At 32.3% G+C, this 13,822-nt stretch overlaps 1 protein-coding gene across 1 annotated transcript; it reads right to left on the bottom strand.

The window, feature by feature from the left end:
- Positions 1-1,344: 1,344 nt before the first annotated feature.
- On the bottom strand, positions 1,345-7,896 carry LOC142606798 (uncharacterized). Its single transcript, XM_075778136.1, has 13 exons — positions 7,684-7,896; positions 7,419-7,555; positions 6,767-6,839; positions 6,493-6,567; positions 6,294-6,404; positions 6,091-6,133; positions 5,501-5,597; positions 4,739-4,841; positions 4,563-4,658; positions 4,355-4,387; positions 3,011-3,110; positions 1,749-1,827; positions 1,345-1,647 (listed from the first exon to the last, which is right to left on the bottom strand). The coding sequence occupies exons 1-13, from the start codon at positions 7,774-7,776 to the stop codon at positions 1,521-1,523; spliced, it is 1,167 nt and encodes a 388-aa protein (XP_075634251.1). The 5' UTR covers positions 7,777-7,896; the 3' UTR covers positions 1,345-1,520.
- Between the last annotated feature and the right edge of the window lie 5,926 nt (positions 7,897-13,822).

Raw genomic sequence — 13,822 nt, 5'->3', positions numbered from 1 at the left:
ATTCTCAACCTATCTTCTAGTAGACCAAGCAAACAAGACTGAGCGTCTGAGATTCAAAGAAAAAAGAGAGAGATAATATCGATTCTTTTTGTTCATTAGAAATGGAGGAAGATGAGGGTTTTTACGTGGTGAATTTGGAAGATAAAAATAAACTTTTGAAACGCCATGATTAGAAATGGAGGAAGATGAGGATTTTTACGTGGTGAATTTGGAAGATAAAAATAAACTTTTGAAACGCCATAATCCGAAGCATATTTACAGTGATCATGAGCTCCAGCTGGCTGATCTACCCTCACAACCAATCCAAGATATGAAAAGAGAGAACAACCCAGAAAGTAACTAGATTTAAGTTTAGGAACAACCCAGAAAGCTAAATCCCTTTCCTTCCAAGTTAGGAACTAAAATGCCATATCTAAAGGGCCAGGTGTTAAGTAATTATTGTTCTCAGTCAAAAAAAAAGTAATTAGTGTTCACTAATGATAAGACCGAATCCCTAAAATAAAAAAGAAAAAGAGAACAACCCAGAAAGGTAAGACTTCTTGGTCATAATCTTTTGGACTGTCCAAGCATCCAGAGATGTATACTTGACATGATCAAAAGTTTTCCCAACTTTTTGCATTTTTGATTTACTATATAACTTTTTAAGTTGTTGAGAAAAGCCAGTCTCCTGCTACATCACATAGAGGAGTTATTTAACAACCAAAAAAAAAAAAAAAAGAAGAAACAAAAAATCAATGGACTACGACTGACTGATAAAGCAGTCTTTTTTTTTCTAAATGTTGAACTATGAGGTGTTGCACACTTGTTCTAGCTGAGAAACACTGACAACATGAGGGACAACAAAGCAGATACATTCCTATTTCGGACCAAACCACAAAATACTGTTTTTTTTTTTTTTTTAAATTGTGGCAATTTTTGTCTCTAAAATAATCAATAATAAAAGTGTTTTGTAGATAATTTCATTATTTCACCTAACCCTTTGATTTTTCCAATTCTTTTACTTAATTTGGATTCGGTGTTTAAATTAAGAGTTCTATTTTTTTTCTTTTTTAACTGTTTTACCTGCATTAATTCTAATTTCCGGTTGATCTTTAGGTTGCTGTATCAATCAATATACAATAGTTGAAATAGAAGGTATTTATGAGACTAAAAGTTGGAGAGTCTGTGAGTGTATGTGTGTGTAAATAAAAATTTTGTGTGTATGTATATATTAAATATATAAAATAGCGGTAAACCCGAAACAGTACACCGATATTAACTGGTATCCGAAATATATCGTACCATTGGTCAAACCGGTCTAGCCTCCGGTACGTTATTAACTTCCTTGCAACAAAGTCTAAAATCTAAATAAAGATCCTAATTAGGATTTTTTTTTTTTTTTTTTTTGCACCAATGAAAAGAAAACATTTATGGAGATAATACAAGTATAGAAAAGATATCAAGGAATTAAATTAACACAAACAATTATGTCAACAAATATTACAAAATTGCAAAAGCCTATGAACTGATAAGACTTTACACTAGACAACAGAAGCTGGTTTTTGGGTCTTCAACCCAAACAAATTCTCAAATAATTTAGGAGCCATAGGAGGAAGATCCATAGTCTGAGGAGCCATGAAATTGACAATCTTTTCATGAACATTATACCTGCAAAATTATAACGCACGAGAATAATAGAAAATACACATTCGGATACGACCACAACTCAAAAATAGGAAATTTTTTGGGGCTTGGGAGGGAGTAGTTACCTTATCTTGCGACTCTTTGAGGCACGCCGATCAACAATCTTTCTCTTCTTAGTTTGCAACCTTTTCAAGGCATAAAAATCTGTGTAACAAGGAATGGTTAAAATCAAGGAGTCATTCACAGAATGTTTAATTAGTAGATTTCCTTTGAATACAATAGGACAAGTATGCAAATGATGTTCACCAAAAACCAAGTTCCATTTGAAAGTGTAGAAAAATATCTTTTAATTTTTTTTTTTAAATAAAAAAGGAAAATTTTATAAATTGTCAGCTGCGAGTCCATTTTCATGTAGACTATATAGCTAAGTTCCAGAAAAACTATGGTATAATTCATAGATATAGACAATAAAATGATATTGACCTTGTCACTGGGTTCTCTTCAACTAATGGGCAGAATAAAATGGCACAATATCAGGCAATTATGTCCATCCATCCATCTCCACATCCCAAGCAGTGCTATAACCGAATGACTCATGAGGTATAGAAGAAAAACCCTCCCCCCCCCACCCCCACCCCCACCCCTCTGCCCCCATTTTTTTCCTCTTTTGAATACAGAAATTGATTGATTCATAATCAAGCAACAAAATTTTTATGCAGTCATTTGGACAAACTTATTTTCATCATAAATTAAAATTTATAGCTTTGTTAAAGCGTCATCTTTTTCTAGGTATAGCCGTAATTTTTTGTATAATAAACAGAATAAGCTCAAACAAACATTGAGCAACACATCAACCTACTGCAACCAGCAATCCTCTTCCTTTTTCTAAGGCTTGGGACCAAGTGTTGGGATATTAAGAAGCAACATGTTCATAGAATGAGAATGTTAAGATAGATAAGTAGCAATACAAAGATAGTAGGGACACGCAATGAAGAAAATTTCTTAAATTGGTCATGTGCAAAGGAGAGCAATTAATGTACCAATAAGAAAAAGTGATTTGATTCAAGTTGAGAGAATAAAAAGAGAAAGCGAAGGACCTAAAATAACCCTAGTCGAAGAAGTAAAAAATGGCATAGTAATTAAGGAGATAACAAAGAGTACGATTTTGAATAAGATAGAATGGTGGAGAAGAATACATGTGGCCAACTGAAATTAGTATCATGGGAATCCATCACTGACCCTAAATTTTTGGCAATTACAGATTATTGTAGTTGTTGCAACCAACAAGAGAAGATGTCACAATATGAACATGAATACAAAAACTCTTATAGATTTAGTCCAAGAGCAGAAAAATAAATATACAAATTTCAAAATGCCACAATTTTACCAGATGATTTTGGGTCATTCGTCTCTAAGAATTCCTTCAGTAATTGCGTGTAAAATTCGGAGTCATCCAAAAGTTCTGGATCACCATCAGCTTGTACTTCCTATTCAAAGTAGAAGGATATAGCAAACATCATTATGTGATCAGAAAAGCATAACTTTATACACAATCCTCTCCCTCATTTTACTTTTCTCTGCAGAAATAAAGACTGCATAATATCTAATGACCTATGGCAGTCATCATTCAGTAATCCCCATCAGCATATACTTTTTACTCAAAGTTATATAAATAACATTTTATGCTTACAGAATGATAAGGTTGACAAATGTATCCAAGAGGAATAACGTCTCTCTGAGCTTACAAAAACATTTCATTTATTTAGTTTTTCACGTAACAAATTATATATGTTACAAAATTAAGTTGCATTATATCTCATGAGTCATGACAATATGATTGCCATCATATTGAACAGAAGCAGTGAGGTGTTCTTCACACACAAATAATGGGTTCTATTTACATAGCATCAGAGGGAACAAATGATATGCAAAAGAAGGACATGGAGTAAAGTTGAAGCCTTATCAATAAAATAAATAAAATATATTACTTATCAATGAAATGCGTGAATTTGCAAGTCACCTAGCAGATCTGATCAGAGCTAGAAATTCAATTTCCATAGGCCTTCAAAATACACCTTTACTAAATCTTATTGATCTTTTCCTTAAATCATAAGTTATAATAAGTGTCCATTTCGATGATTGGTGTATTAATATTAAGTTGTTTGTTCAGCTTATTTTGTTCATGTACAAGTTTATAAGTTCTACGTTTTCTTAGTACAACTATACTTTTGCCCAGCTCATTTTTTAAGCCAATAAACCAATGAAAATAAGTTCTCCCAAACAAGCACTTAGATTTGGTACCCATGCAAACCCAACTTTTTTCCCAGAAAGTACCACCAGCAACCATTTCTGTTTATATTGCCTATTTATCTTGTTTTTCGACCATAACAAGATACCTAAAAGGTATTTTGGCGTTCTAAAGGCATATTTGAAGGAGATTGGACTATCCAATATGCTTATCATTAGAAAGCACAAATCAACCCACAGAGTGCACTATTGCAAAGATTGAAGTCAACACCATGAGTGACACAATACATTCGAGGTTGTCTGTGAGTATCCCAAAATTAACTTCAATGTTAATGATTCTGTTCGCCATGATAGTCCATTTTAGATGATGATTTGGTACCTTCAAATGCAATCCAATATTCACTCTTTTGCTCTCAGGTGGGATTCTGGAATCAAAATGAACATTCTATAATCAACTCAAGTAGACACACAAAAGTAGGATTACCTCTCCCTTAGCGCTATTCTCCCTGTCAGGATCCTGCCATCAACATGCCAGGTATTAGAATACAAATGTCAAATAGGCTAATTTTTATGTTACCTTGTCCATTTAATCTACATGTGTGTGTGGCCTTCATCTGAGTGTAAATATACATTCTCTCTTAAGTATAAAAAAAATAAAAATAAAAAGAAGAAAGAAAGAGAGATTATCTTACAGTTCCAAATACACTGACTGTTGATCTCCTCAGTTGCATCTGCTTGAGCATTCTACTTGGATCTCTCATATAATCAGCAACTTGCTCACTAATATTCTGTGTATGGAATAGAAGAATTTAATGAGCCTGTTTTACACCTTATGGACATGGTAATCAGCCCAGTCACAAGGCCTAACCTGATTAAAAGCATGCAATTTTCCTTTAATAGCAGCTGCACCAGTTGCCACCTCTGTCTTCCTCTGCCATTTGTCTATTGATTTGTCTCTGAAGGAAGCTATTCTAAAGGATACAAACATGAATAATACATTCAACGCCCAAATTAAGAAATTAATTGCACTAGCAGGCTCTTAAGGCATGCAAAGATGATGTGATAATGTTATAGATATACAACAGAACTAAAAAAAGGCAATAAAGCATGAAACATGGGAATATAAGGGTAAACATTACTTTTAACGTGTACTTTACTAAGATTAAGACAGGTAATTGGAGTCTTTTTTTTTATAAGACAGGTAATTGGATTCAGGTTGTTGAAAACAAAAACCAAAAAAACAAATAAAACTATTACCAACTTAACTGAGACAATTCTGCTCCAATACCGGGATTTTCCTCCTCTAGGTTTTCAATCTCAATAATGTATATATATCCCAAAAAAGATACATTCACGGAAACCTCCATAACATTAATAGCAAAAGACAAATAACAAAGGCGGTATAAAAGAACGAAAAAAGGACTAACAGCCCCCCTCAAGCACTGTTCCAACTCACTTAAATGGATCATCATCATCAGAAAGAGGCTGTTGTTATGTCTACCTAAGTATGTCACCCAACTCATTGGTATTGGATGAAGAATTCAAAAACTTGATTTCCTACTTTTTACGAAAGAAGGATGAGTTCAATGTTCAACAGATCATAAGTACATCTAGAGGATGATCAAAGTACCTCAAATGCAATTGAGAAACCCTTGACCAATCTTCATCACCTTCAACATTCGAGTTCTTAGAAGCTTCTGAATGCTTGGATGATCTTTCAGACTTACCTTAAGAAGAGAAACCTTGTTAGGATAAGCAAGCTAAATCAATAACTTTTCATGCACATATGTAGTTTATTCTTGAACAGAAATCATAGCCTGAAACTAAAGCATTAGAACTATGCAAACCAAGTCTTAAGCCTAACTGACAAGCTCTTGCTGGCTTTACAATTCAGTCAATATTTGACATTAGCTTTATGTTGACGAAAGATTGCACAAGAAAATTGGAAATATCAGAACCCTTGCAGGAAAAAGAAAAAACAATAAAAATCAAAGGAATAGCAGAAATATTGAAAAGAATGCTTTAAAGATTTGGTATTGCCTTCTCTATTCATAATATCTGACTTTGTTGTACAGAGATTATAAACTCTTTGAGAGATAAAAAGTATGATAAGGAACTCTAAATTTAGAAAATAGAATCTAGCAAAATGGAAAAATTTTCACACAGTGCCAAGTGAGTAGATAACCAAATAATACAATACAGAGAGAACTTGTTCAGTACCATCTGAGGATTCAGCAACAGAAGGATTCTTCTCAAGCAAAGCCTGTCACAAAAAAATTATCACAAGATGTACAGAGAAAATATATTGACAGAAAAATTTATAAGGCCAAAATAAAGCATCAACTGCTGGTCATATTCTTTGAAGCTAAATGAATGTATATCAAATACATAAAAATAATTAAAAATTTCCAAAGTGGCCATACCTCTTGTAGTTCCAATAGGGAATCTAAAGTATTCTTAGATGAGGTAATGAGGTCCAAATATGCCGTATTGACACCCTCATCTGAATTACAGAATAAAGACCTAACTGGCTCCTGCAGACAATCCATCATCTTTAGACACTATGTTTAGATATTAAAGAGCTAGAATTAAGTTAAATAAGAGTAAAATACCAAAAAAGACCTGGGGTAATCTATTTGCACTTAAGAATGCCTTCTGAACTAACAATCTGAGCTCCAGAGCTTTGTCCCAAAGAGCCTTCAGGAAAAAGGAGAAAGAAGTTTATCAATGTTGAGGGAAATAGTATACAGAATAAACTAATTGCTTCAAAGAGTATAATTATTAAGAAAGGAAAGTAACAGTCAAGAACACTATTCTTAAAAGGAAAAGAAAAAGAAAAAAAAACTGATACAACCGAAGGAAGGACAACTAATGACTGAATCTGTAAAACCCACACCTTTTGATTCTTCACTGCCTGACCCTTAAGAAGATCTTCATCCTTATGACGCTTCAAATCATTAAAAATATCTCTGAATGAAAATTGAAACCCAACAATTATAAAACAGCATACATTTAACAGATATGCATGGACATATATGTCATAACAAACATGCCTAATATCGCGTATGTGAGTAATTGAGCATCTGTATGCCACAAAGAAACTACCGACCAAACATTTTATAGATCCACCTTTCACCAAAACAACCATAATCATGATGAAAATGAGTCAAATATCTATACAAAAGAGAAAAGCACGGGTATGACATGAGGAATTTCTGAAAAATTATAACATGAAATAGCTGGTACAACACAAGTAAGACAAGGATACAACACGAGTCAGCACCCTAAATGAAGTGTCCATGCCTCCTGGGAGAAATGTAACACGCTACAATGTCAATAAAAAAAAACTTCCCAATTCATTGGAATACACCCTCCCCATAGATTTTCCTTCAAATTCTAAGTAAAAATTACTCGGTACAAGTCCTCTAAGATTTCAAAAAATCATATAAAAACCCACACCCAGAAACTAAAAATCAATATGTTTCAATGTTATTACACACAAAATCAAGTGCACAACCAAATGTGATAAACAAATAACAGAATCTTACATTTCCTGGTGCTTAAGATTCTTATACTCTTCTTCTAGCTGTTCCATCTCCTCATCTCCATTGTTAGCTTCTCCTTCATCTCCCTCTCCATCTTCATCTTCATAATCAGCTTCTTCTTCTTCTTCTTCATGCCCCAACTACATCATAAAATTGCTCAATTAACCAGAGTCACAAACACAAAAACCAAACCCAATAACAATATTAATCAAAATTCCACTAATTATTGTAAAAATTAAAAATAGATTTTTTTTTTTTTTTGGCTCACAGTTACATTCCCGTTGTCCATGTCTTCATCAAAATCATCGAAATCGCTGTCGATGTCTTGCGCTTTTTTCGACCGCTTCGAATTTAAACCCATTATGAAAACCTTAGAATTTCCAAAGAACCAAATAGTTTTCCAAAACCTTGAACGAAGAAGAGGTTTAGCTGAGACCGGGTTTTGTTAAAGATTTGGGGTTTTGATCAGAGGAAGAGGAAAGGTTTTGTAAAGAGCTGGGCTGGGCTTGATCCAAGATAGGGCTTTACTAGTAAGCTAATATAAAAACCAATTTGTTAAATTATTTATTAACTGTAAATAAATTAATTAAAAACAAGAAGAGAATTTTTTTTGAAATTTAAATAGGGTTATTGTGTGGGTCAAAATTAAACAATTGTATAACTTTCACATTTTTATTTATGTTAATGTTGAGAGGTTCACAATGGAAGAATTAAAAATTAAAAATTAAAAATAGCAACAATGAGAAATATTGCATAATAAATCTAGCCTCAAACGCCAACTTGACTGAGATTCATATTATTGGTGAAGTCGTGATTGTGCTCAAAACTGGTGATGATTATATATATATATATATATATATATATATATATGTTTGTATAAATAATAGAATAAATGATTCTATGATATATTCTACTATTTAAACCCTCAATCAAAAACTTGCAATATCGTTTTAAAAAAAATATATATATTATAATAAATAATTTCATATACAACCACAATCATAACAAATATTTATTAATTATCATAATATTTATTGAATAGTTCCATTTAGAACTAAAATCATAATAAATAAATATTAATAACTACAATAATTATCAAAATCATATTTAATATATTATGCACAAACAAAATCAAAATAAATTTGTATTAATAACTATAATAATTTTCAAATTTCAAATTTTTCTTTATATTTCTTGAAACTTCTAGTAATTGAGTTTAAATATTATTTTAAATTTTGTATAAATTTCATCAACCTCCCTTGAGTTTTATGAAAATGACACTTCGCTCCAAATATTTGTATAAATAATACTCTACTATTGATTTCTATAATCACAATAGGATAAGTAGATTTTTTTTTTTTCGTAACTTTCTTAGCGTGCTATTATGTTTTTAGAAGAAAATAAAATTATATGCAAACTATGAAAGAAATGACACTCTCCTTGCTTAAATTTTGTATAAATAGAATAACACTGGGATAGAGATAGATCAAGCCATTTGTAACTTGTATTTTGTTTGTTTTCTATTCTTTTAATACGAGACTAGTATTATGCTAATGTAATTGCATGAATTATTATCGAAACTATCATAATAATTGGTAAGAATATCTAAATTAACACTACCATAATGCATACTGTAAGGGCTCGATTTGGATCCCTAGCCCAAGGGGTAATAGGATTAAGGCCTAAAGAGCCCAACACAATGAATTTGTAAAGAGTGGGCTAAAAACTAGACTTCAATTAATTGAACAGCGCTCACAGTGGATTAAAGATAGTAAGAAAGAAAAGAAAAACAAGCTTTATGCAAAGAAATCATTTCTCAGCAAAATCCAAGGAGAGTAGTTCTTGAATATATTTCTTTAGACTTGGTTACAATTTCAATTCTTGTTGCTACAGTGTTTTTTCCACCAATTTTCAGATGATCCCCTTCTCCTTGAGGATTTCTTACATTATATAGCCTCTCTTCCCTGATCTTGGCCCTCCATTTGTTAATTATGTAGGCCACTATTCAAGTGCTTGTCCCATCATACGTTTCTCCAAATCTTCTGTGAGTTGCAGTAATCAAGACAGCACTGTTCAGGGGTCTTCTCCACATAAATGCAATCAGAGGGTTTGGTGAGGTGCAATAAATGTGGTGGTAGATACCATCCCTTCAGACATGACATGACTAAGCCCCTCTCTGAAGCCCTTCCTCTACAATGCAACCTCCTTTGGTAAGGTGCCACCGAGGATATAGTCTTCTCGGAATTGTCTCAATCTCCTTGGCCTCGAATATGACACGTGACACTGTTACCTTATTAAATTTATGCATCACACACATACATACATATTAATTAAGCCAGTAGGAATAGTTAGAGCCCAAGTTTTATAAAACAACTACTTGAATTCTTACACAATGTATGGTGCAACTTATTATTAGTTTCTTCAATATTTCAATAAGTTTTACCAAGAATCTTGTAGCTTCCAATAGAGACATTCATGAATTAAATTCCCTAACTATCAATGTATAAATTTTTTTCAATAAATCTCCTTGTAAAAATTGTAATCTTTAGTTATTTTATAGAAAAAATAGAAAGACACTAAGATTACATGATATGCTGGTTAATATTGATAAGCATGTTTCATACTTTCTAAAAAATGCATATATCATTCAATTTTTTTATTTTTTTACATTCTTGATTGTTTGTTACTAATTTTTTCCCATTTTTGTTCGAGCTTCAATTGTTCCATGATATAGTGTTTCAATTGTTTCTCACATTAAAAATATATATACTGTTTCTCATATAAATCTTAGAAAAATGATATTAAAATTTCATTATGCTATAGCAAAATAAGTATATTTATTCTGACACACACACACACACACACACATCTCACATGTGACTGAAAGAAGTTAGGAAATTTAAAGGATTAAGATTAATTTTAGTGAATTCACAAATATTTAATTTTTTATGGTTTTTTTGTTAATTTTTGTTAAAGCAACTAAATATAAGTAAGAATTTCATATTCTAAATTTATTATTATCATTCCAACAAAAAATTATCTCTTATATAGAGTATATAAAAATAATCATATAAATTTATTTAATATAAGTAATTAATGCACAACTATAGATAATTAATATATGCATTTACTCTATCGGTTAATTCAAAAAATTAATACTTTGATATAAATGCAAATTTTGTTGATTTAGAAGCCTAAATAAAGAAAATTTCAAGGAATGCGCCACATGATAGAACTTCATGTTCTCTCATATGAGGTTTCTGCATTTATATATACTAGTATGTAACTCATGCAAATGCATTGATGCATTTAAAATTAAAATAAATTTTTTTATAAAAATATAAATAATTAGTCAAATTATTTTACCTAGTTAGTAATGGACCGTATATAGTCATGGTATATTTATATGATTAGGTTTTTATCGTTTATTCCTCCTCAAAAAAAAAAAAAAAGGTTTTTATGGTTTATTTATATTGAATTCTTCTTTTCTACATTGAATTAACTCCCTTGGCACAAAAATTAAAGAACTTACATTAAATGAAACACATGACACAAAACTAAACTCTAATTAAATTCCAATTTTTACACTAAATTAACTAACTTGACACAAATTTTAAAAATTAGATTAGATGGAACATATGGCCCAAATTTAGACTCTAATTGAATTCCAATTTAAAATTTAATTGAATTTTTTCTGAACTTCTCCTATATATATCACCTCTTTGTTAATAGAGTTTTAGTTGGAATATAATTTATAATTTCTTAAAACTTTAGAAAAATAGAGTTTTACTTTTAACTAATTCATATAATATAAGATAAATAAAATTTTGGTTTGAGTAGAATTTTTTAACTTCTTTAAGCCTGTGAGTAATAAACTTTGAGCTAAACTAAATTATACTAATAAATAAATTAATCGTGTCGTCAATATAGAGTTTATAGGTCGGAATAGAAGACTGGTGAAGAATTAGAAAGTCGGTGTCCTCCTCTATATAAAGCCCAAAAACCCTCTTAACTCTCATATAATCCAAAGTAATTGAGGTCCAAGCAATGTCAACTCGTTGGTTCATCTTCCTCTCCATCATATGCGTGACCGCATTCCGCTTCTACATCTTTGACCTCCTCGTCACCAACAACAGCCCTATTTTGCCAAAGTTCCGAGTCGACTCAGTCTCCGTCTCTAACTTCTCCTACTTCGACTCCAACTCCTCCGTCACCGGAAACTGGAACGCCCGGTTCTCCGTCTATAACCCCAACAACTGGATGACCATCTCCTACGAAACCTCGCTCTTTCACGCATCCGGGTTCAATTCCGAGACCCGAATCCCTGCCTTCAACCAGTCCAGGCTTAGCCAGACGATTGTCGATGCTGCGTTCGCCACCAGAGACGATTACGTGGACAGAGGGGCACTCCGTGACGTTAACGTGGACGGCAAACCTGGCTCAATCACTTTCAATGTGATGCTTGTTACTGGGTTTAAATTCATGGCTACTGGAAGTGGACAAGTTGTAGATTTAGGGAGTGACTATATCACAGTTTGGTGCGAAGGTTTGGTTGTTTCTCTCTCTCCGTCATATAGCAGTGCCTCCGGGTCAGGGAAGCTGGTGAAACCCAGGGACTGCGACGTTTTTTAGTCTTTAGTTAGTCATGATAGGAGGAATTAATTATATATTGGAGGAATTAATTATAATATTGCTAGTTTATATTGATTGAAATTAGGATACTGTGAAATAATAAAAAATAAAAAATAAAAGGATACTGTACGGTTTTCGAAATTGGGTTATCTTTGAAGTTGTTTTATTTTTTTAAATATGTTCTTTCTGTTATGCTTTTTATATAATTTAGTAATTGGAATTATTATTATTATTATTATGTTTTTTTATATGAAATAGAAATTTTACTCGATCTAATCTAAGTGTTTATGTGTGTGTGAAGTTCATTTTTTGAGACTTAAACTCTAACACATATTTAAAATGGTGAAGAGAGTAAAAGAGATTTTTTTTTTTTTTTTTTTTATCTACACTATATATAAGAAGTTTTCCTCATTCAACTAAACTTTTATGCAGTTCAAAAAATACCCTCATTAATGAAGGGTAACTTCATTTAGTAAGAGGGTCAATATTCTCCACTTCAATTGGTTTTTTTTTTTTTTCATGAAAAAAAAAATCTTACAAATGCATAAGATATTTTCAATGAAAAAAAGAAGATGAGTTTTTTCTTTTCTTTTTTTTTTTAATTTTTTTTTTCCTAAGACTTTATAGTTTATACCTCCTTGATTCTCATCTAACCTATCGAATTCGCGTAGAAATTGTTCATGTTATAGAATTGCAATATGATGAATAGATGGTATATCTAATGGAGTTGCAATATGCATAGTTTTATAAGTGGGTTTTGTTACCAAATAATCATAATAACAAAAGGACATTAAAAATAGTTTTTACTTTTAAAGCATCTCCTTCATTGGCATCACCCCAAATTCTGGACACCCAATATCCAAAAATTTAGCCAAATCATTCCAGAAAATTGGATGCATGTATATTTTCACTATAAAAAAAATAAACAAACAAATTGCAAGCTCAGTATCACATACCAAAAAATAAAAACTAACTGAATGACAATTTTGCATATTGAATTAGTTAGAAAGCCATGGGTGTAAAAGTTATATCCAACTCTACCACATGAGAAGCAAAGGGAAGTTTGACAAGTGGCTGAACATTGGCACCTTGCGAAGTCTGATTTCTGGTCCCCTAAATAAAGGTGAGGAAAATCTCATGTTGAAAGACATCTCTAGCTTCTTTGGGTGGAATTGGGAGGGTCTATCTTTTGAGTTCCCTTCCTGCATCCAGCTGGAAATGAAGGCCACTCCTCTTCCTTTTTCCACCCAAAGTGGAGACCGGCTCTCTTGGTTTTCCTCCCCTACGGTGGATTTAATCTTAAGGAAGCATACTGGCTGGCTAATTGGGAAGACAGTAATGAGGCTAGTCGAAGGTTCAGAGGAGATTGGGTGTGGAAAGTGCAATCTTTACCGAAGATCAAGTGCTTTCTTTGGAAATGCTCTCACCATAGTATTCTGGTCCAAGCTATTTTGGCTAAAAGAGGAATGGATATTCCTTTTCTCTATCCTATGTATAACAATGCCCCTGAAACAATCATTCACTCTTTAAGAGATTGCCCCACGGCCCAAATTTTTTGGAATTCTTTAAAGCCGCCTTTTCAAAGAAGTTTGTTTTATGATGCTAGCCTTGACAGCTGGCTGTATCTGAACTGCAATAGCTCTAAGACCAGCACTGTTTCGAGCATTGTATGGAGCATTCTCTTTCCTTTTGCTCTCTGGAATCTTTGGATTCATCGAAACAATATGGCCTCTGAAAATCCTCATTCTCATCAGGACCTTAAAGCCGATACCTTA

The sequence above is a fragment of the Castanea sativa genome, chromosome 8 (genome assembly GCF_040712315.1).
Source record: "Castanea sativa cultivar Marrone di Chiusa Pesio chromosome 8, ASM4071231v1".
NCBI lineage: Eukaryota > Viridiplantae > Streptophyta > Magnoliopsida > Fagales > Fagaceae > Castanea > Castanea sativa.
This window is presented reverse-complemented; position numbering and strand designations above follow the sequence as displayed.

Coding starts and splice junctions, on each gene's coding strand:
- LOC142606798 (XM_075778136.1), bottom strand. CDS start 7,776: ATGGGTTTAAATTCGAAGCGGTCGAAAAAAGCGCAAGACATCGACAGC. Junction 6,568..6,766: donor AGGCAGTGAAGAATCAAAAG/GTGTGGGTTTTA, acceptor TTTTTCCTGAAG/GCTCTTTGGGACAAAGCTCT. Junction 4,842..5,500: donor GTTTCTCAATTGCATTTGAG/GTACTTTGATCA, acceptor TGTATCCTTTAG/AATAGCTTCCTTCAGAGACA.